Source organism: Lytechinus variegatus, chromosome 7, assembly GCF_018143015.1.
Source record: "Lytechinus variegatus isolate NC3 chromosome 7, Lvar_3.0, whole genome shotgun sequence".
In the NCBI taxonomy this organism is placed as follows: Eukaryota; Metazoa; Echinodermata; class Echinoidea; order Temnopleuroida; family Toxopneustidae; genus Lytechinus; species Lytechinus variegatus.
In genome coordinates this window covers 27,055,656-27,080,352 of record NC_054746.1, presented here as the reverse complement: position 1 = coordinate 27,080,352, position 24,697 = coordinate 27,055,656, and the positions used below count along the sequence as shown (strand labels likewise).

Below are 24,697 nucleotides of genomic sequence, written 5' to 3'. Positions count from 1 at the left end.
CAAGGGATATCATACCAGGATCTATATTATTACTGATATGTTGCACGGCTTGATCCTCAAGAACTGGAAGTAGTGCTGTAGGAGTTTTGTTAGGTTGATGGATGTGTACTTGTAAGCTATTATCTCCTTTTGAATTTCATTATTATATGCCTAATTTGTGCATGATAACAATCAGTTGTTCTAGACCAAATACATGATCCTTGTACAAACTGATACCTAGGAGAAATAGCATCATGGGTGACGTACGGCAGCTAGAGAGCAGATATGAAGTTTTGTCCTGCAGCATTAGCATCTCAAGAGATTCTGGCAGCTCGCAATGAGAGGTAATTAATAATAATACGGGAATTCATCTTTGTTGAAGTTGAGATACATGCTATTTACTATGACAAAAGCTGCAGCTCGAATGATGGCCTTCATTTCATCTTCATAGTCATCACTCTGCTGTTTGGAAATGCTCTCAGATGATGCTAGCTGTGGCATGAGAGTTAGACCTATGAGGTAAGTGGAATATCGTTGGAGAGAAAAAAAGACATGACAACCTTGATTTAAATATTATGATGCATCAAATGCTGCAACTTAAGATAAAAATCATTTCAAATTGTATACTCGATTTAATTTTTTTTCATTGCTTTTGGCAATGTATCGCAGTATATGAAGAATTGTTATTTGGTTATCAACTTTTTTTACTTAATTTCCACTGATAATTTGGAAAAAGTTCATTGACCTCTGACCCCTAAATACATTCTCTATGACCTTCATTACTTCATACTGAAATTGTGAAACCTCCATGTTTTCATTACAAATTAGCCATCTTTATTTACATTATAACAAATAAGATATGAACACATAGGATATGTGTGTGTGTATATATATATATATATATATATTTATAAAATTTCATCTGATCTTGGAAGTCAAGGGTGAAACTTTATTCTTTATACTGATTTTGGCGTTGTTTAATCTACTTGTACAAATCTTTGCATTTTGGCACCAAGATCACGAACCTGCGGTGTTTTATCTCAGAGATACCATTATCATTATCTTATGTTAAAAAAACATTGACCTTTGTCCTTAAATTTTAAAGGTGACTGTGAATTCTCGATGCTTAATTTTATTTTATTTAATCTTCCTGTAAGAATCTGTTTATTTTGACACCAAGAATACCAACCTTCGCCGTTTTATCTTAGAGATACCATTATATGATATGGTATATAATGTATAAAAGGTCATTGACCTTTGGCCTGAAATTTTATGGGTGAATGTGCATTCTAGGTACTTGATTTTATTTTATATTCTGGTAAGAATTTGTGCATTTTGACACCATTATCACCAACCTGCGCCTTTCCATCTCAGAGATACCATTATACAGTATATATGAAAAGATATGAAAAGGTCATTGACCTTTGACCTTGAAAAAAGGCACTTTCCCCAACCCGTATTCCTCCTAACTTTTTTTGGTAAATGTTGACACCCATACCTACTCAAATCAGTCAAAAAACCATTTCCAATAATTTTATTCCAGATTGGCTACTTTGGGGTCTAATTTAGGGATACTATATGTGTGGTTTTGTGCGGTATCTTTTTCAGAAAATGAAAACGTGGTGACAACAGAAGAAAAAAAATGGAAGACAAATGCCGGAGCAGCATTACACTATAAACAGGGATAGTTTGATGCAGGAATGAGCTAGCTACCTTGATATGATTCGGCTCATCCGACATCATGTAATGCAGGATAATGGCAGAATGCCAAAATGTGTGTAGCTGATTTGTAGCCGTCCTTTATAGGTTTTCGACTTCATAAAAAACAAGGATAATGGGATTTCCTTTTTGGCCAAATTGTCAATAAAAAAATAAATTGGGGGCTTCAGAGGCACATCCACTTTTCCATGGAGCTCTCTGAAGAAAAAACCCCTGCGATTTCACACTTCCCAATCCAATGGGAAAAGGAAGGGTGGAGCCGGGATATTCTGATGGGACAAGACGATCTAAAAGGGAAGTCATATTCTTTCTCACTTGAATGATAAGTCTCAGATTCGTTCATTAAATACTCTTCCCTTTCTTCTTAACTTCACTCTTTTTTCACTACTTTGTAAAAATCATAAGGGGCGACCATTCCATTCCACCCGGTGGAGGGGGTCAGAGAACATTAGGCTTTATAGAACTTTTCTTGCAACAAATTCAATTTACACACGCACGGGGAAAATGTCAAATCTGAAAACTTGTCGGATGAAAATGTTAAAACTCTCCCCTGGTTCTCTCCATACAGGAAATATGTTGATTAAATCAGGTTTCCACACATCAAATACACAGAAATTGTAATAACCCAAGACACTTTACACATACCCAATTATACAACCCCGTCTCTCTCGTATGCCCCCCCCCCCTTCCACACAAATCATAACCACTCTCTCCTCATATGTTAAGATGACATAAATAACTGGATACATCTATTCACAATTGTTTAGATAAGTTTCACACATCTTACAAAACTTAATACATAACAAAAATAAACCTGAAAAACTTTTTCTATCTTTCATACTGATTTATTTCATTTTTTCTTCTTCAATGTTTATGTTTCTGTATGGGAAATAATGCATTTCACAATATAATCAATGATGCCATGCACCTTATACCCCCCCCAAAAAAAAAAAAAAAAATAAATGAAATAATAATAATAGTAATTATTATAATATAATAATAATAATAAAATGAGAAAGAGAAAATAATGATGAGAATGGGGTGAAGGAGGAGGATGAGAAAGAGGAACATTTCATGTGAAAAGAAAACAAAAAGGTTAAAGTATGTTGTTGGCGAAAAATAGCTTGAACTTCACAACCACAGACATATTATGCCTTGAAACACTCAATACAAACATCTGTGATGTCTGTCTTGTTGGTTAAAACAATAACAAGATGGCTTCATCACAAGGCGTGCATGCAGTACAGTGTACATGGATAAGCACTTCGACCATCAACTTATACACAATCCATCAGAAATTAAAGTACATGTACATCTTAATGAATATAATTTCAAAATACACATGTGATTCGAATTTAAACCAATCAACAAAAGCCTATCATTTGGAATTATATGCACATGTATCACCTTACTCTGTCAACAAAATATGTGAATATGAAGGAAATAAATATAGAGTAGAAATTTAAATTTTATACTTTAAAGTGTGATATCTATATTTGTAATATATATTTCATTGTCCATCAAACCGTCTCCCCAAATCATTATTGAATTAGGTTAAAGTTTAAGTTATCCCAAATTAATGTGCCTGAACTTTAATGAAATTCCAACTCAAATTGAATGGAATCTGACAATTAAAGTACAGACAATACAACAAATTGAGAAAATCAAGTTGAATTCGACGTAAAAATATGAACCTCTGGAAAGTTCTGTATTACTGTAGAATCAAGACCAAATACATCAGTTTATCAGTTCTATAGTGTGTTTAGACAGCTTGGACAGTTACTTGCAGGAGAGATTGGTCAGGTAATACATGTACTTTATTTCACAAAATATTATGGCATTTGAAGAAGGATGAGTCACTTTTTGTCGTTTTCTAAAACTTTAGACTACCATGTCAATCTAAAGTTGATATAATTGGAAAGCAACATCAATGGTTCATTCATTAATAACCAACCTGAAGACCAAGTATATTGTTATATAATCCATAATGCATATTTGTCATTGAATATAGGATATCATTCATTTATTTGTAGACCATTGTGTGTTTTGATGGGAAGAAGGAATTTGGAACACTTAACTCTTAATTTGGCCTAACATATATGACACCATTGCATGAAGTGTTCTATCAATGATTTTCACTGACAATTATCAAAACTAGCTTCTGAAATACCTGTATCCAACAGGCCGATAATTACTTTGTCAGTCAACATAGCTAATATCATTGGCCCATATTCTGAACTCAGGTTTAAATTAAACCCTGGTTTAAAGTTGTGGTTTAACTATGGAGAGCCAATTGGAGCACAAATCCCTTACAGTATACATTCACTTTACTAACTCGTATGACATCCACATAGTTCATAATTGTCTGGAAATGATAACTGAAGTAGTTTTCTTCATTATGAAAGCAAAAGGAAACAAAATAGTGAACATAATATATAATATAAACCTAATTTTGATTTTTTTTTGGCTCCCTATAATTTTAGCACAGAGTTAGACCATGGATAGTCCTGACTTCAGAATACAGGCCATGGAGTGTAGCATATTCCATTGTTAAATTAAAGGGCCATCAAATAATACACTTGCTGTACTGTTATCTCACAGGGATAAATACAATAGGCCGTGACCACAAACAAACAGAGTTGTAAAAAGCTGATATTGCAAAATATCCTGTAATTTTGTACTAAAAAGCTGAAAAACAGCTTTCAGATTTAAAGATGAAGAGACATCTCTGAATACCAGAACATAAGTTGAAATGTCTAACCTTATTGAGGAACATCCAAAGGGATTTATAAACTTCTCCAAATGCTCAACCAGTGGCATTTTCTAAACTCGTGTTCCAATTCATGTACCAACATGTATGAATATATAAATGTACCAGAACCACAACTCATGAACTAGACCATATAATTTACATTACAAAATTGGCGCCTATAGTCTCACTTTGCTATGCAGGTGAGACAAAAATGACCACTAAATAAAGGGCAGTTCAGAAAAACTTGAGATCATGTGTGCCAAGCAATATAGACATATTTCTTCATTTGTAATGTGCCTTTTCTTGGACTTCTTTGTGTTCTCTTTACTTTTTTTTGTGCTCTTTTTAAGCAACCTGAGCAGTTAATCAAAATGAAAAGCGCTATATAAAATATTGTTATTTTTATTATAGTTGAGTGCCAAAACATCGGGCATATTCATGGAGTTGTTTTTTCATGAAATTCTGAAAAGGATATCCTAACACTTCAATGTCAATATTCACATTTCCACATAAACTTATATGAATTCAATAAGTCATTTCCATCGACTCTTTTTGGTTTGTTTCCCCCCTCTGTGAATAGACAAAATACAAATTACAACATTTCTCAAATTAAGTAGTGCAGGTAGCATCTAACTTACACAGGAAGTAAAGTGAACAGTATAATTGGCAGCTATTTTCGTCTTTCCCTGCCTTTCCCTCTTTTTCCCCAAGTTTTAACATCATCTCAATACATAGGTCTCAACTTCTTAAAGTGATATCAGATATTATCGCCACTTGCAATAGCTTGCAACAGACAATCAGTATCATGCCATTCAGACTCAACACCACTTGCCAAATCTAGCATGTTATATGCTCGGAGCATTAAGATGCGTACAAGTTATCCAGACTGGTGATCGACAGCGCGATCAACCGCGAGAGGTGATGCCTGGGAGTTGGGACTTATCCTATCCCTCCCCCAATATGTCTGTGTCTATTTCTCTCTATCTCACTCATCTGTTTTCTCCTTCTATCTCCTCCCCCCCCTCATTACCATCCTTTATCTTATTCTTAATCCCATTCTACACCATCAGGAATCCTTCAAGCAATCGAAGCTCTTTTGATGTATTGGAGTAGGACCGTGCCATATACTAATACCTATACTGAGAAGGCGGTGACCGGGACCTAGACCTGGATCCGGAACTGGATCTAGATCTAGAACTGGATCTGCTCCTTGAGTCTCGATACTTGGACCTGGGAGGGGAATGATGGTAACCTAGAAAGACAATGGAAGAAAGATTTGTATAAAAAAATGGTTTAGAATAAGGCTCTTGCGAAGTTTTGTAGAATCAGCATACTGATACAAGAGAAAAACATCTGTATCTCGAGAGAAAATTGGCAATTGTTTTCCTTATTTGGTATGAAAATGAAGAGCGTGTGAAGTTGAGGCTCCAGAAGACAATTAAAGAATTACAGTATATGTACAGTAAATGTACATAATACATTATTAGACAACTGGCAGTCGGACCGCAGGTCCCTATGCTAATGAGCAAAAAGGCCAGATTCATCCAAATCATCTCGTGGCTGAATCCTCCTTGCAAAATCTTGTGATTCGTGAGATTTTCTTTCTCTAAGAATTTACCTGTTTTAACCTCAAGTTGAATGAAATATTACTGCACCATCAGATAGAGTAAAAGTTACTCTTTCATATTGGTCATTTATTTTGTATACAATATTTTGTTAAATAAGTAAATTTCTGGCCTGAAAATGTGCCTCAAAACTGAATTTTCTTCCTCTGTTTTCTTTTGCAAATTGTGCAAAACTTTTTTATTTTGAGCCTCAATGATATCTATATCACCATAAAGCTGAACTTCTGTACTTTCTCACAATGCCACTCTTGATATGCAGCACCTTTTAATCGGGTCAAGATCACACTTTTCCCACCAAGGTACAAGACGAGATTTCTGAAATTTTGTACTTGCATGAAATCCAGAGTTCTGATTGGCTGGATAAGGTTCACAGAACAACAGGCGCGGGGTATTTGAGGAGATTACCACATGGGAAGTGTGACCTTCCCACGAACCCAGGCACTGGAACCGTTGGAATTTGCCATTGTGTGGTCTCTTTGACCGATCAGAGTGCAGTATTCTTGTTTTCAAGCTGCTTTATGTACTTGGCAAATGAAAAGTGTGATCTTGACCCGATTAAACCAATTCTTATTTTGAAACCTATATCATTTCAAAGCATACATACTCAGCTTTATCATGATATAAAAATCATTTGGGCTCAAACAAAAATAAAGTGTGAAAATAGCTTTTGTCAGGTGAAAATATTTATTTTGTAGCATATTTTAGATCAAACCTATATTACAAAATCTTTGAATAAATCCAAACACATGACCTGAGAGAATGATTTTTCTTCTTTACAATGGTACCAAAGTCATGAAATTCGATGCACAATTAGAGCAGCAATGACCGAATGAAAAAGAGGTGTTTTGGTCCGCATCAAGCTCATTGATTATGCAAAACATCTCAAGTCATGAATATCACTTGGATGAAAGAAGCCACTTTCTTGGGACCTGCAGTCTGACTGCTGGTGGGTGTTTCATATAACTGTTCGTAAGACCGACTTTAAGAATGACTGGTGAACCTTTTTTGTGGGCTAAATAATCACCAATGAACATAATAGTGAACATCATTTACCACAAGGATCACCAGTCATTCTTAAAGTCACTCTTGACTTACGAACAGCTTAATGAAACGGCCCTGTTTTTCAAAGGTTTATACTACCAAAAACATACCCCTAAATCCTGCCATGTACAAGAACTTAGAGCAGCAGTGAAACCTTTTTTTTCTCTCTCTCTCTCTCTCTTTGACTTGATTTCATTTTGAATAAAATTTGAAATTTTGTATTTTCTATGAAAGCAGTTATGCTAAAATGTAGCCAACCCAAACATTTACACTGGTGTAAGAATCAAACAACCTAATGTCAAAAGATGGATGAAATGCAACATCTAATTGTGAATCAACCAGTTGATGTGTGTCTCTCTGTCCATATGCTGTTACAAATGACCTCACAGTGAACCCCATACCACCTCCCCTCCCCCCCCCAACAAAAATAGATATATAAAATACCTCTTGAAATTTTTGAAGGGCACTACAAACAGACATTAAGATATCTTGTATGCCTTTGCCAATCGTTGAAAATATAAGTACCGTTTCCAGTATTCCACTTTTCTTTATTTATTGTTTGAACTTTCCAAAGTACTTACAGATCTATTACAATTCAACCCTCATTTTTTCTTGTGAGTACTATGTCACTGGAAATATCACTTAGCCTATTTAAATCTCTTTTTCTTGTATTTCCCTCTTCCTTTCTAAAGAACAACAAACAACACTGTCAACTCTTGAATGTTTCATTCCAAAGAGACCCATGTCCTGATGTCCAACTTTGAACAGAAAAAAGAAACAAGACAAATGGCCCTACTGCGTCTTGGTGGTGGGGAATAGGAACGGCTCCTTGATCGTGAACGAGATCTAGAGCGCCTCCAACCAAACTCCTGTCGTTCCTTCTCTTTCTTCTCTTGTTCCCTCATCCTCATCTTCCTAGCCTGCTCTCTGAGTTCATTGTCTCGATCCTACAAATCAAACAGAGCAACGACTTATGACAAGGGTACGTTAGGGCATATGGGCAATTCCATAAAATCATCAAACATCACTTCATGAAATGTTAAAGCCATGAACAGGAATCATTTCAGGAAGATCATGCATATACGTGATCTGACGCACATAATGTATGGAATTGCCCATATGCATCACATCACAGAGACAGAAAGATCTGAGGCAAGCAATGTATGAGATTTCAGACAAGAAACTACTTCACCATGCTGTGTGTAATATGCATCTATGATACACTGTGGAGTAGTCATGGTAATGGATTTGGGGGAGGAGCAAGAGCCACTGATGCAGGAAGCTCACGCTGAATGCATGTGACTTTGCATGTCTATCATCAAATTTCAATACATTACCCAAATTAAAATCTTCACAACCCTTTTGTCTAATGCTTATCCCTCACAGGTGTTTCCTGTGATATCATGGTGCGTATAATGGAATTCTTTAATCTGAAAGGTGAAGATCTTTCAGAAGCCTTTCTTGTGTCAGAGAAGTTCCATGAAGGAGTCTTGAAAGGTCTTCAGTCATGCCTCTTTCAACTATCATACCTTATAATCTAAAAAATAAAGATAGTTTACCTCTTGTTCTAACATCTTTGTATTTTTCTTCTTGTACTCTTTGATCTTATCTGCTTTATCTGTAAGTATGGAAATCAAGAACTCAAATTATTAAGAAGATATGGCTTGGACATAAAATACAATTTTAAAAAAGCAAAAAACAATAGGATAAAGGCTGAAGTGCCTCAAATCTTATCAAGCGAGCTGAAAACTTTTTGTATGACAAGGGACAAATAATTCAATCATTTACAATACTGAAAATAAGATTAATATTAAGGTATTCACTAGTTCCTAGTATAGACCAGCCCTTTAAAAAAAAATTAATTGCAGTGAGCGATACTTTTTAGAGAAATGCATGAAAATTATGACTGTTGCCATGACACAGATCAAGTAGGTTCTAATATTTAAATAAAAATTTGTGAAACAATGAAATTTCTAAAACAAGAGTACACTAAAATCACAACACAGATTAGCACACATAAGAATATGTATCATTCATGTAATTCCTTGGGGGAAAAATAACCTGTCGATCTAAAATAATTGTCTTGATTATTTTGCTTGTTGTTCAGCACTTACTCACTTACTTCCAGAATCATTGAGCACATCTTTTTCATTCATGCATACAAACACATGGGGAGTCATTTTCTTCTGTTCAAATTCACTTCAAGATCATTACCAAAACTGACATTCATGTTTCATTCCAATGTGAGCAAATTGCTAGGCAATCAAGGCACCATTTCATAAAGATGTCAGTTGAAGTTGATATTTTCTGACAGTTACCATAGTAATAGAGTTCAGTGCTTCTCAGCAAATCAAAAGCAAGGTTTTTCACTGACATTTTCAGAGCTAAGAATTTACTCATTGCTAACAATATTCTTAAAACAGTGCATTTTATCACAAATATATGGGATCATGCATTAAATAATTTTCCCGAATGCGTGCTAAACTACAAGCAGGAAAAATAGAGGGAAAAGGGTGAAATATTAAAGTTTATGAAAAACTAATTGTTAACACCATACTTTCAGCGTACAATTCCACTGGGGGATAAGGGAGACTCGCATTGCACTATATACTACATTTACATAAATATTTCACTTCAAGAAAAATGCGGCAGAAGTTTGTCCACATAAACTATTCATACAGTCTCAGACTAAAGCAAGCTTACAAGACAAGCAATGGGCCAAATGGCAAATTCCCTTTTCTAATGGTACTTTCTACACTGTGAAAAAAATACTTGTTGTGTTTTGCTTTGCAGAACATGCTAGAATTTTTAGTCAAGCAAAATGAGCATAAGATATAGGATCATACTCTTTAAGAATATCAAATCATGCGAATTCATAGCATTACAGGCTCTGACTACAGAGATCTTCCAATAACAAGCATAAAAAAATGGTGTTAGCAGATAATTTTACTCTATTGTTCAATATTTAATCCATGTATATGATACATGCATGCATTAGAAAACCATGTGGCCATATCCAATCCAAATATAAATGATTTCTTGAATAAAAGGTGAATGAGGTGTAATTTTCCCTTTTCCACAAAACCATAACAAAAACAAAACACTTCCATACTAGTATTTTATTTGGTGATACTGTAAGATATTCTTGGTATGTTAACATATGTGCACTCGTATAGTAATAAACATCTTGCCAATTTTTTTTTTTAGGATGACTTTAATATTTTATAAAATATATAATTATAATGTAGTATATATTTTTTTAAACCCAAAAGGGTCTAGAAGGGAGCTTGATTTTGATAAGAACGTAAAAGATACAACGAAGGTGCAAAAGTTAGTACAGATACCAGGAAAAATGACACAATAAAACGTACTGAATTAACATATCAGCAGAAAGAAGAAAATGTGGAAGACAAGAGACCTGTCACATAAACAATTGTGTTTATCACAACTTAAAAAAAATTTAAAAAATAGCTCCTCCCAAATACATCACTCAGATTGGTTGAAAAAAGGGTGTATTTGGTTTTTTTAGTTGTGTTTGATTGCAGTTCTCTGTTACAGGCCCAATATGAGAGACAGAAGGAAATGTGAAAGGACAGACAGAAAAGGATATAAAAGAAAATAAATTTTGAAAGAGAGATAGAGATGGACATGGATATTGATACCAATTACGATTAAAGAGACAGAGATCGCGATGTAGACAGATGTAGACAGAAAGAATACAAGAATATATGAACCACACCATCACTAATTACCCACAAGATATTAATCTTACACAAATGAAGCAGCCATGCTTTTAAGATGGTTGGACCCATTCCTGCATTCATTCGTTCATACAAACCAGTATGCAGCTTGTTTCTGTGTATACAGGTAGATCTGGTGGAGCTAAACTAAAAACATTCTAATTACTTACGTTGTTTGTTCAAGGCCTTCTGCATTTTCAGTTTCAGTTTCTCACGTTGAGTCAGTTTGGGCTGTGGAATGCACCAATATTGGTTAATACAACATACTCCATTTGAAAACTTAACTACCCCCCCCCCCCCTCCCCTCTCAAATATCATATTTCAGGTAGCATATAACATGAATCCTAAATCTCTATCTTTTAATTTCATTATTATTTCTTCCTTTTATCTAGGTTGTCATAGTGGCTGACTTTATAGACAACAGATATTACTCTTGGGCCTTCTTATCAAAGTGGAGACAATGGCAGAGTGGGGATTTGAACTCACAACCTTGCGATTATGAGTCCAATGCTCAAACCAATGGACCACACGACTGTTTGAATGAACATTCCTTTCTTTCAATTATACAAAGACAATGTGAAAAACCTGAAACATGATTGGAAGCAATACAGAAATAACATTGGTTGAACTGCCAATTATTACATAAAATCAATACCAGCTATATGGGGTTCTATGACATTTGCTCTGGTGACAATTACTCCGATGGAATATCTGCACATTAAGCCAAACAGAAAATCTAACCTCCAAAACTAAATAAACCCTATTCCTTATCTTAACATTATTCTGAACCAAAAACTCTATTACAATCCTAACTCTAACCCTATGCCCTGTGAGATATTAAGACCAGAGCAATTGTTGCAGGAGCAAATGTCATGTTGTCGCTACACTGTATATGGATGCAACAATTTTCTGCTATTTTCAATGATTAATACCAAACTATTTAATGCTTACCTTTAAAATTATCAATATACCCTGTCACTGATATTAATGTTTGACATTTTCTTTACAAAAAAACCTAAGAGAAGAAAAACAGTACCACCATTTCAGCCTTCAGCTATGTTTGTAATATGAAATGAAAACAGTTTTTTATGCAATGCAAATACATCATTTCAAGATCATGGTTACAGATACGCAGAATCTTGTACATAGTTAGAACACAAACATGGCTGAAGCAGGATTTGAACCTGCGACCTTCAGGGATGACTGCCCCAAATGCTCTACCAACTGAGCTATTCAAGCCCTATAATTCAATCAACACTATCAAAAACATTTATTTTTATCAAGGATGCAAACAACGTATGTAGTGATTTTGTGAAAAAATGAAATATGAAAGTTTTGTCCCATGAATATTTCCAAAAAGGATAGAAATAATCAATTTATATTAATAAATGATGCCTGGAATTATAGTACAGCTTGTAGTGATAGTTTAAATTCTTCCTCTTCATTATGCATTGAATAAAATTAAACAAGTGTCTTATTGTGATAAGTATTTTTTGTAGATAATCCTTGACTTGAACCCTAGTTGAATCCGGCCACTCCCATAAACTCGATTCAAACCCTGGATGACTGACTGACTTGATTGATTTAATGACTTGATATTTCTTTTCTGACTCTGATATGTAAATCTTATAAATAACATGAAGGCAGAAGTCCTTCTGGAGTGAGAATAAATCTTGATTTCATTGTTGTAACTCTTCCATAAAATATACCAGCATGACTGGATTATGAAATGCTAATTCAAAATTCATCCTGTTCCTCTACGGAGGACGGTAAAAATGATAGGAAATAAATCTGGATTATGAATAGCCCGTATTTCATAGGTCTTTTCATCTTAGTAATGTGTGAGTGTAAGTCTTATGAGTACATACGGAGGCTATTTGTAAGTTAATACTGACTTTGTTGGGGGTAGCAGCAGGTTTAGCAACACTTTTCTCTTCTGTTTCTTTCCTGCAATAGAAAATTGAAAAAAGGAAATGAGAGAATAACGATAAATGGTTTTACAAAAATGATATACATGACCTTGAGTATTCTTATTTGAATATAATTTGATTTTTTTTTAAGTTGAACAAGGTACAATTACAAATTCTAATTCAGAATAATGCTGTATTTCTGTATTTGTCAGGAATACAGGTAATCGCCTAAAGTCAAATCTTTTGGGACCATAGAAATCACTTTGATTTTGAAGATATATATCACAGATGTTTTCCATAAAGTGGTAAAAAAACAACTGCTTCAACTTGGACAAATATATGACCTTGTTGGACAAAGGGGGAATGTCTCATAAAGTGATGTTTCAGTGACTTTCACTGAATAATGTGCTCTCTGTCGTCAGATGCAAGGATTTCAGTAAACTTCAAAAGTTGTCAGGGAAAATCACTGACAAATTGCTTCATGCAAAGCTTCTCTGAAATAACTATTTTCCTGTGCTATATCAGTTCTTCAAATTCACACTACTCGTTTATGACACAGTGAATGATGATCTGTAATATGACAAAATCCTATCAAAGATAACAGTCAACCCTTATGATTAGCTTCAACATTAACCTGTCATCCCAGCATAGCTTCTGTGTAAGCGGCCGAAGGGATAAACTCATCAAGTATCAAGAACTCTATCTCACCTTAAAGTGTTCAGAGTAGCCATCATACCATATCGTTTTGGTGGGGATTTGCTTCTTGACCTTGATCTTGACCTTGACCTACGGCGGTAAGGGTGATGGTGACTGCGTGAAGGTGACCTTGAGTGTGAGTGTCGCTGATAACTGTAAGAGCGCCTCCTGTCCCTAGAACTGGACCGTGACCTGCGATACCGGTCCCGTGACCTTGAACGTGATCTGGAGTAACTACTGGAGCGTGACCGTCGCCTGTATCTGGAGGAGACTTGTGAATCAGAAGGTGATCTGCCTCTGTATCGTTGATCATCACGTCTGTAGGAAGAACCTCCTCTGTCTCTTGATCGAGACCGTGATCGCGATCTTGTGGAAGACCTTCTAGAATCCCTCTTGTGCCTGAAACAATGCATGAGGACATTAACAGGATTAAGTTTTGGACAGATGGAAGTGATGTCAACAGAAGATTATACCACTTTGATACCAACTTCAGTTGTACTGGTAACATGTATAAATCCACTAACTTTGAAATGAAAATGCTCAACAATATTAAAGAAGAAAAAAAAAAGCTTCACATTGGTCTTACCATTAGTCTCTACTGAGATATTTATGTGTTTTCCCATCATCTCTCTCAACTGGCATTAAATTTGAATATAAAATAGATTTTAAAATGCTAAGATGTCGAGTATGCAATACTCCTTGGCACCACTTACCTTCTCTCACTGGATATCGACACAACTTTAATATAATCAAACATGTTCAACAGGAATAATTCTCTATTTGACTTGCATAAATATGCATAACAAAAATGTGAGCATGCTGAATTACCTTGTACAAAGATATGAATAAAAATAATTGCTTATTGTGCACAAACATTCCTTTATTTTAATCATTCTTCAAGAACGAAAACAATTGGTGAATATCAGAAGTTATTTTGGGATGTGAAACTTCTTTTCCTTTTTTTTCTCTGTTTCAACACATTTTTATTGAGGGGGAAGAAAGCAAGGACAATTGATGAAGTTTGACGTTGCGTTTGTTAATATTGACACTAATTTTTTTTTTCTTCTCAAGTATCTCTTTATCTCTTATTAGCGAAGTAGTTCAAAAGCAATGACACCGACCATGATTTGGAGTGAGAATCAGAGCTACGATTGAGAGATGATGAGGATCCTCGACGTTTATTGGAAGAGGAGGAGGACGGACCAGATGAGGACCTTTTGCTAGAGTTCTTGTCTTTGTTTGCTTTGCTACTGTCGTTGTCCTCTTCGTCATCGCCTCCGAAGCTGGTGATGAAGGTGACCTTGCCTGCTTGCTCTGGGGAGTTGTCACGGCTACTAGAGGATGACCTTGATGACCTTCGACCTGGATATGGGTCATATGTTGGACTACCTCGTGCAGCATAGCTGATAAGAAAATTACAAAGAAATATTAAGAACAATGGGATTGTTTGACAACATTACCTACATGTACATATGTAATTTGAAGAGGCATATTCCAATCATTTACGTGTCAATTATCATAAATTAATTTTATTTCTTCCTTACATTACAATAGAATAACAGATATCAAAGGGGTTTATAATATGTATGGCCTATTATGTGTATCATACACAACTCACTTTTACACTTTATCATCAAGTTTCAAACATAAGCGCTACATTAAGAACAAGGGGGACTTCCATTACTTTTACTCCCGAAGGACACCTTACCAAAATCTATACCACATCTATATTACGCAAGAACCCACTATAAATGCACTAAGCCACTTCAAAGGTGGTTTACTGCTATTGCTTTCCTGCTATATGTGAGGACTGCGGTAAAAAGACATTAGCAGGATTTCAGAGGGAAAGACAGGACTATCCAATGGTACACTTTTTTTTAAATAGTCTGTCATCATGGGAGTAGGGCAGCAGGAAGACTCTGGACACATCCCTGGAATATATTTGCATGTATCCCCCCCCCCTTTTTCCTGTAATATTCAATTTCCGACTATTACTGAAGAACTTCTTCATGATTTAACACAGGAATATTGTTGAGGAAAAGAACATGGTTGAAGGCATGTGTCCACAGTCATTCCATTAAAGGGACAGTTCACCCTGATGACAAGTTGGTTGTAATAACAGCAAAAAAATAAGATTTTGGTGAAGCCTTGATGAAAATCTATCAAAGAAGAGAGCTAAGATTTTTCAAATATTTGAATTTGTGATGACATATGCAAGCATCTCCACAACACATCATGTAATATAAATATTTTTCCTATAGAAGGGGGTATGAAATAATGTATCTGATGACAAATAAAATCATTCTCTTTATTTTGGCAAACAATATTTATTGGAATTGCTATGACACGTTTGGAGAAGCCGCTCGTCTGTGACGTCACAAGATCACAACTTTCGACATTCATAACTCTGTCATCCTTTGAAGGATTTTTCTTCAAACCTTCAGCAATATTTTTGCTCTCACTGTTCTGCTCTTGTTAAAACCAACTCATTGAAAAATCTGTCAAGGTTTTGAAAATTCATTATGTCCAAATTTTGATGTCATCTTAAATGTAGTTGCTGTCTTGGTTACTGTCTCGTATTAGGGCATGACTTCAGATTTTGTTGGATTGCGCCCACATGTGCTCAGTGGGGTATGTGTCTTTGTGCCGGTCTCCGGATTAAGATAAAAAACAAGTGGAATGCCTCTGGCCGTCTCACCTGCATCACGCAATTCAATATAGCAGCAGTGCTGACTTTGAATACTACTCTAACTCGCACAAGATGTTCAGTGATACATGGTTACTCTTATGTCCACTTTTTATGAACTAGACCAATAAACTTACAGAGATATAATGGTTATTCAACAAAAAACCCCAACATGGCCAAAGTTCATTGACCTTACATGACCTTTGACCTTGATCATGTGACCTGAAACTCGCACAGGATGTTCAGTGATACTTGATTACTCTTATGTACAAGTTTCATGTATCAGATCCATAAACTTTCAAAGTTATGGTGGTAATTCAACAGATACCCCCAATTCGGCCAAAGTTCATTGACCCTAAATGACCTTTGACCTTAATCATGAGACCTGAAACTTGCACAAAATGTTCAGTGATGCTTGATTACTATTATGTCCAAGTTTCATGAATCAGATCCATAAACTTTCAAAGTTATGATGGGAATTCAACAGATATCCCCAATTCGGCCAAAGTTCATTGACCCTAAATGACCTTTGACCTTGGTCATGTGACGTGAAACTCGTGCAGGATGTTCAGTGATACTTGATTAACCTTATGTCCAAGTTTCATGAACTAGGTCCATATATTTTCTAAGTTATGATGACATTTCAAAAACTTAACCTCAGGTTAAGATTTCGATGTTGATCCCTCCAACATGGTCTAAGTTCATTGACCCTAAATAACCTTTAACCTTGGTCATGTGACATGAAACTCTAATAGGATGTTCAGTAATACTTGATTAACCTTATGGCCAAGTTTTATTAACTAGGTCCATATACTTCTTTTTTTTTTCAATTATATTTTTATTGGAGAATCATCGAGGATCACAATATATACAAACAATTTTTACACGATTAGAAAACAAAATCAATAAGGCAGAATAACAGCAAAATGGTGCATTGATCAAAAGCGAAGTTCCGAGACAGAAAAGGACGGCCAGTGATACAGACCTTACTTTACAAACCTCCAGAAAGTAACTTTTTCACTGACATCGAAGACCTACAAAAAACAGGTAAACAACGCGCAGCTATGGCCGGAATAAACAAAGTCGAACGGTGCATTGATCAAAAGTGAAGTTCCGAGACAGAAAAGGATGGCCAGTGATACAGACCTTACTTTACAAACCTCCAGAAAGTAACTTTTTCACTGACATCGAAGACCTACAAAAAACAGGTAAACAACGCGCAGCTATGGCCGGAATAAACAAAGTCGAACGGCAGGGCGATTTATGTAAAAACACAAATTGCCTTCCACCGCCAACACCCAGGCACCCCCCCCCACTGTCTCTCTCTCTCTCGCACTTTCTCCTTTCAACCCCCCCCCCCCCCGGCATTACAATTTTTTATCACTTCTAAGTACACCGCACCAACAACATACAGTAAACCAAAAAATCGCTCCACCACTCGACCCCGTTCAGTCCAGCCCATTCAATATGCGAACTCTACAAATACATGTACATTCTAAAAGTTGTTCACCTACCAAAAAACAATGGTGGGAATTGTAGGTCAGGAGGTCACGCGCAAACGCTCGGAGTTCGCCCTTGAGGTAAACGAGAGTTTACATAATGGCAGTACATACAAGTATCACATTGTAAATGAACATATACATGCAGCACTATCAGTATCATGGGAATAGGCAAACATTAGATGTGGCATTTTATACAAAAATAGAATAAAAAGACACTTTTAAGCAGAATACGTATTAATTTTAGGTTTACACAGGGGATTGCAAGGGAAAAATTAAATCTCAAAGCGCCATTTCTTAAAGTGAGCAGTTAGTTTGTTTTTCTTCTTTGCCAAGTAAAATTCAACTTCTTTCTGTTTTTAACTAGGTCCATATACTTTCTAAGTTATGACGTCATTTCAAAAACTTAACCTCAGGTTAAGATTTGATGTTGACGCCGCCGCCGCCGTCGGAAAAGCGGCGCCTATAGTCTCACTTTGCTTCGCAGGTGAGACAAAAACAGTATTTTAGCTTTACTACTCTCTAGGGTGGGTGGCTCAATTTGTGCCAATAACTATTATTGCTCTTGTATTGTGCATATGTTTACTATCATCCTGTTTGATTATTTTTGTTACCTCTGTATTTTTCTTATGCCCATTATTGCCATTGTTATAACTTATACTTATATTTCTTCTATGCCCCAAGGAGGGGCCGTCAAAGAAATAAAATCATTGTCATTGTCAGGGTGAACTTCCCTTTTTGAGGTACATCAACTGTATCATTAAAAAGAAAACTGCAAATCTGCTCTGAATTGATAACAAGTTACCTTGGTGGACTATTTCCTGCTGCCTTCCTTTCTCTGAGTTTTCTTTCAATGATAGCTCTTCTTTCTCTACGGGATTTCCTTCCCTATGAAAAAGAAAGTGCATGAGATAGAATGAGCAAACCTTAACATTGCAGTGTGATCAATTGAGAAGAATAACTTGATAAATAAAGGTTTGGGTAGGGCAACAAACACTTAATTGCTGATTTGGAAAGTTGGGAAAATAAACATTGAAAACACATACAGAAAAAAGATAGAGTTTAGGAGCAGAAATTCAGATCAACTCACTTTTCCAATGAAAGCACATACCATATTTAATACAAAATGAAAACAAGGATAACTAAATCGCAACGTTTCAAAATGTGCTCAATGAATTCTCTGCGAAAAGGATCTATCAAAATAACCTGGCTAAGTTATGGTTAAGAAAGATAATAAAAAGATTAAATTATATTTAGATTGGATAAAACTTACAGAAAACATAGCTTTCTCCTCTTCATCTTCCTTTGCTCTCCTCATATCATCAGCTTCTATCTTTTCCTTCTCAAGCATTCTGAAATCATAAAATTATACAGTATAGATGAGAAAGCAAAGTTTACCAGAGTAACATCTTATACTCAATCCCTCTTGCATATGTTCATGATCACAGCCAATATTAATATTTGATATACAAAGCAAATGCCTCTAACTCTGTGTACTGTGTATTGTGAACACAAGACTCCTAAATATGTTTGCAGTTGGTGTGGCTAACAGCAAAATGAAAATAGAAATTTACTATGAAAGTAAAATTGCAACAGTTTAAGGGGTAATGACAAATCTGTGTTTATAATTCACATGACTGAAACCAAATGCAACTAAATAGATATTTATTTTGTTTATTTAAAATCCAGTGTCAACTCTGGTCATCAGAATTGAGTGACAGTAATTGACTATATCGTACTAATCCTCAAATTCATTACAGACAAAACTGTCAGTGGGTGACTAAAGATAAAATTTGTCAAGGTAGAAGTACCAGCAATGGGAAAAATGGGAAGAAATTCCTTATGGTAGTACTTACTTTACAAATGCCTCTGGAGCCATTCCATACTTTTCTCCATACACATTGAGATGAACCTTACTTTCCTTTGTCAGATCATCTACATCAATCACAACATCTGTAATTTTGAAGGAAGTAAAATGGTAAGGAGTTAAAAAAAAAAAAAACTTGCCATCTTAATCTGAGCTAGAAGGTCACACTTGTCACCTGTATCTGTGATATGTTACAAATATGAAGCCCAGAAAAAAATCTGTTCGAAAATAATTATTTAGTGCTTCAAAAATTGAAGTATAAAGTGACCGGAAACACCATCTTAATTTCACCCCATACACTTATGTATATTATTTAGGCGTCTATAAGATGCCTATTTACAAAATCGGGTTTGCCTTGTAGTTTTAGCTTTTCATTCTCAATAGTAGTTGTTTTCAGGGTTTATTAGTTCTAATATATACACTTGTACACATGTTTCATCTTGGTTTGAGAATTTTTTAAATCTGCTGCTCACAAAGTTAAACAATACCTTCAACATAACATCAAGTATAATAAATCAAACAATCAATAAATGTGGGTCTTGACTCTTGATTATCTCTATCACAAAAATTTAGAATTGTATTGATTGTAGAAATTAAAATAAAATATCACTGATGGAGATAAAGATAAAAGATTTGTCCAACATAAGAATACTGTCATCCTAATCTTCATGCATACTACAAAAGATGTAGCAAATGAAGATGAAAATATAGACTATTCAAGTGTACATACTCAAACAGGAGAAAAACGGGCTACCATCTAGCAGAGTGGACTTCAATCAATTATCAAGCGTACTTATCCACTTTGGAAATCTTGCCATACCTTGTATTTTCAAAGATTACATAATGAATATACAATGTACAAAGGCCCAAATTATTACCAGAGGAAAATTTAAGTTAATCACGAAGTGTCAATTCTCAAAATACAGCCTTCACTTTTTTGTCAAAATCATTGATATTGCAATCTTTTACATACTAATAACAACAATATTCTCCGCTTGTATACTTCTTCATCTAAAACTCTATGCGCTTCCAAAAGACTTTGGATATATTAGGGGAGACCGGGATTAGTTGAAACATTATAATTTTCTTTAAAGCCTGTAAAATAAATTCATGCAATACTGCCCTCAATTTATTGCTATTAATAATACAACAGTGTTGAATTATTATTGCAGTAAATTGAGGGCAGTATTGCATAAATTTATTTTACAGGCATTAAAGAAAATTACAATGTTTCAACTTACCCCATGTTCCAACTAACCCCGGTCTCCCCTATAATTATTACCCTGGCTCTTGTCATCAAGGTTACATGTATATACACATAAATATATATCGGAGCATAAATGCAGGTTAAATCATCGTATGTATGGGCCAATGTAAACCTGTCCTGAATCAAATGCAAGAGTTCCAGACTCCTTACCTAGATCAATCTCTGAGAAGCTGACATCAGAGTCACTGTCACTGTCAATTACTTCCTGCTCTTGCTCTTCTGAAACATCTTTGCCTTCCAAAGACAGATTGGAGTTTTCACCTTCATCGTAAGTAAAACCTATAGCAGCTTTCATTGCAGATAACCTTTATTAGAAATAGCAGATTAGAAATAATGATGATGAGACAACGACAACAAAGACAAAGAAGGCAACGACGATGACATGATGATGAGGACGATGACATGATTGATGATGATGATCATGATGATCATGACGATGATGATGATGATGATGTGATGATGATGATCATGACGATGATGATGATGTGATGATGATAGTTGTGGTGATGATGATTACAACTTTACAATCTTGTTTTATCTGCAGGAATTCTAATCATATCAGCATCAACACTGTTTCTCTGAGGATCTTGCATTTTTTTTACAATCATTAGGGTTATTCTTACAAAGTTGTAATAAAGTTGTAATTATTTCAACCACTTTACAGCCTTGGCTCAACACACAAGCAAGATGATGACACAAATAACAAACAGTAAATTATATCAATGCTGATTGGCCAGCAACTTGATGAACTGAATATAGATGTAGATTGGAAACAAGTTCATTAGGTATGCAAATATTATGGATGCTATCAAACTCATTTGCATATTCAAGCAACAGAACCACTGAACTGCATTAGCAAAACATTGTTACTATAATGGCCCCCTCCCCTTTAATGGGCCCCATTTCATAAAGAGTTGATATGATAGCAACTCTTGCTGGAATGTCAACTACCATGACAACAGTGAAAATTATGCTTCTTGATTGGCTCTTCCAGTGAAAGATGATATTCCAGCAAGAGTTGCTATCATAGCCATTTATTATGAAAATTATTACTAAACTTATTTGCCAGAATTGACAAAGGTAATTTTTAAAAAGCATTGGTTGAACCCATGGTTTATGCAGATTTCCTGTATAAATTGCGTTTATATACCGCGGTATATTAAAAAATGTTAAATACTGATGCACGCTTTTGTCACAGTGTGCCAAATTGACGCCTGTTACCATGGTTACACCATTCTATTCATGAGTGCACTGTTTTGAATTAATGAGTCTGCTCTTCAAACAGTGGACTCATGAATAAAAAAATGTACGTAACCATGGCAACGGGTGTCAATTTGGCACACTTCGACAAAAGTACGCATCAGAATTGGACATTTTTTAATATGTATACTTGGTAAATAAGCGTAATTTATACAGGAAATCCACATAAACCATGGTTCAACCAATGGTTTTAAAACTACCTTTGTGAAATCGGGGAAATAAGTTTCAACTGTTGCTGGAATGTCAACTTTTATTAGAAGAGCCAGTCAGGAAGCATAATTTTCACTGTTGGACAGTTGCTATTGTTAACCAAGTTTTTGTGAAATGGGGCCAATATGGGGCCCTGACACTTTAGTGTTTTTTTTTAAGGTTATGTTGCTCCATCAAGAATATAAAATAAGACATACAGATCAAATGTAAACAAAATATTCCATGGACAGTACATTGAATATACCCTGAAAGTCATGAAATTCCATGAAAGTATCCTTTCAAGCTGAGATAGAATACATGTACTGTATAAGCTGGACAAAGCTGAGCATGTAAGTCAAAGCTTCTTTAACAGATCATGCCACCTACAGCAGTTGAGAAAGCAAAATAAATCTTGTCCACACTGTCTACATTAATCTTACTTTTCTTTCTCTTCCCCTGGTCTTTTCTGGATATCTGGAAACATCTCCTCTACATAAATTTGATGAAGACATTGCTCCTCAGAGACTGCAGAACAGAAAAGAAAATTGACCGGAATAAATTAAAATGGTGCGAGAACATTCGAATCCCAATGGTTCCTGTAGATTTTCATAGAATTATTTGTACAAGCTTCTGTGATGTTGTATTGAAATGTGTTTAGTTAAAATTTCTTGCATCTACCCCCCCCCCCCCACACCGGAAACTGAATATGCCACTGGAAACAATAATACGTAAATTGTCTTGCAGAACTTGAAATACTACCACTTGAAGACCTGGCTATCCATAATTGAACCACAATTTCAAACCACAGTTGTTTAAACCCAACTTCAGAATACAGGCCCTAAAGTTTGAATGAATTAGCTGTCCCTGTTTAAATGGTAAGAAGTTATTAATCAATGCTAGCACTGTGAACTTGTATAAATATCACCAAAAGGAGATTGTGGTGTTATGGACAGGCTCCTATTATACATGTTCTGATTGGGAAAACAACTCAAGGCAAACAAAATTTGCAGTCTTCCTAATTGGGTGGTCGCTAAACCAGGTTTGATTGTAATAAATCAAGAGACATACTTCCAGCATGGTCATTGTGAACGAGAGTGCGATACCGCTCATAGTTGCATTTCTGGTCTTCCCTTATCTCATCCAGAGTTGGGATTGCCGGTGGACGCTGGGGGATATAATCCAAGTGAGCTCGGACATCAAAGCGATCAATCATGTGACTGGAATCACCCTGCCATGGCATCCTGTTTGTAAACAACATGAAAGGTCAAGGGTCATTCAGAATTCGCTCCTGTGGAATTGGGACAGGAAGTGCTCTGCTACTTAGGTTTTCTGACATTTTAATGCACTTAATTACCAATAGTACACAACTTCATATTTTGAATTATAATAGAGACTCAATACTTATTTTTCAATAATCATTTTCAGATATAATTTTTTTAGAATGTTTAAATTACTGTAATGGAAAATGTGAGTAATCTAAACCAACTTATGCAGAGTAACAGTTTTGACTGGATATAATTGACAGAAAGTGCCATCTACAGTGTACATGTATAAGCAAACTATCACAAACTTTGAGTAAGCAGTACAGGTATTTTTTTTATCAATATCAAATAACGTTATTTGGCAAAATATAATTTATTCATATTTTTCACACAAAAATCATTCAATGACATTTTCTTTGGCAACTACACCTGTATCAATGACTCAATTTTGCTAGCCCTAATTTGACCATAGTCAAAACTGAAGGAATTTATTATGCTTCTAATATACATACATAGTAAGTGGTCCTTCAGCTGCAGCTGCTACAGCTGGATCCAGGTGAATCTTGGAAGATCTGGCATGGATTCGCAAAAACTGAGTTGGGTCTTGTTTCTAAAATAAAGAAAATAGAATAAATAAAAAAGGCAAATAAAAATCATTACTTAGATGAATTCTTAATATAATTTACTCATCGGTAATTGTACAAAGAAAGGAATTGTGTTTGCTTGTTCTGTTTCAGAGATAAATGCCGCTTGTGGCAACAATTTCAAAGTGAATTTTTACAGATGGCTAGCCATCTCGCACACAGTGTAAGGAACCTAATCCCCATAGGCTCTGTGTATTATTCCCCAAACAAGAGATTTCTAACTTTTCTACATCTAAACTAAAAATTTTGAATGAGAAGCTGCTGTTGATGTTACATGTATTTGCTTTCATATTAATCACCGACACAGACATAAAATATCAATTAAAACAACTGGAGTGCCTCTGGCAGTCTCGCCTGCATTACGCGATTAAATATAGCAGCAGTGCTGACTTTAAAAATGACTATGAAATAGTTATTCACAAAAATATCCTTCATATAATATGCTACTACGTTCCTTGATCCTAAATGACATTTGACCTTGATCAAGTGACCTATGACAATCAAAGTTTAAAAAATCAAAACAAACAAACTTCAGATGGTAATTAAACAAATACCACCAAC

General features: G+C 35.3%; 1 protein-coding gene across 1 annotated transcript in view; it reads right to left on the bottom strand.

The window, feature by feature from the left end:
• Positions 1 to 5,161: 5,161 nt before the first annotated feature.
• LOC121418885 (CLK4-associating serine/arginine rich protein-like) overlaps positions 5,162 to 24,697 on the bottom strand; it is a 30,975-nt gene continuing 11,439 nt past the window's right edge. Inside the window, exons 2-15 of the mRNA XM_041613078.1 lie at positions 24,005 to 24,102; positions 23,299 to 23,471; positions 22,671 to 22,755; positions 20,932 to 21,086; positions 19,504 to 19,600; positions 18,921 to 18,999; positions 18,453 to 18,535; positions 14,584 to 14,865; positions 13,475 to 13,861; positions 12,752 to 12,803; positions 11,027 to 11,087; positions 8,676 to 8,734; positions 7,913 to 8,063; positions 5,162 to 5,702 (exon numbers count right to left, since the gene is read on the bottom strand). Of these exons, the coding sequence (XP_041469012.1) occupies positions 5,578 to 5,702; positions 7,913 to 8,063; positions 8,676 to 8,734; positions 11,027 to 11,087; positions 12,752 to 12,803; positions 13,475 to 13,861; positions 14,584 to 14,865; positions 18,453 to 18,535; positions 18,921 to 18,999; positions 19,504 to 19,600; positions 20,932 to 21,086; positions 22,671 to 22,755; positions 23,299 to 23,471; positions 24,005 to 24,102 (1,887 nt within the window). The 3' untranslated portion in view covers positions 5,162 to 5,577. The remainder of the gene's footprint in view (positions 5,703 to 7,912; positions 8,064 to 8,675; positions 8,735 to 11,026; positions 11,088 to 12,751; positions 12,804 to 13,474; positions 13,862 to 14,583; positions 14,866 to 18,452; positions 18,536 to 18,920; positions 19,000 to 19,503; positions 19,601 to 20,931; positions 21,087 to 22,670; positions 22,756 to 23,298; positions 23,472 to 24,004; positions 24,103 to 24,697) is intronic.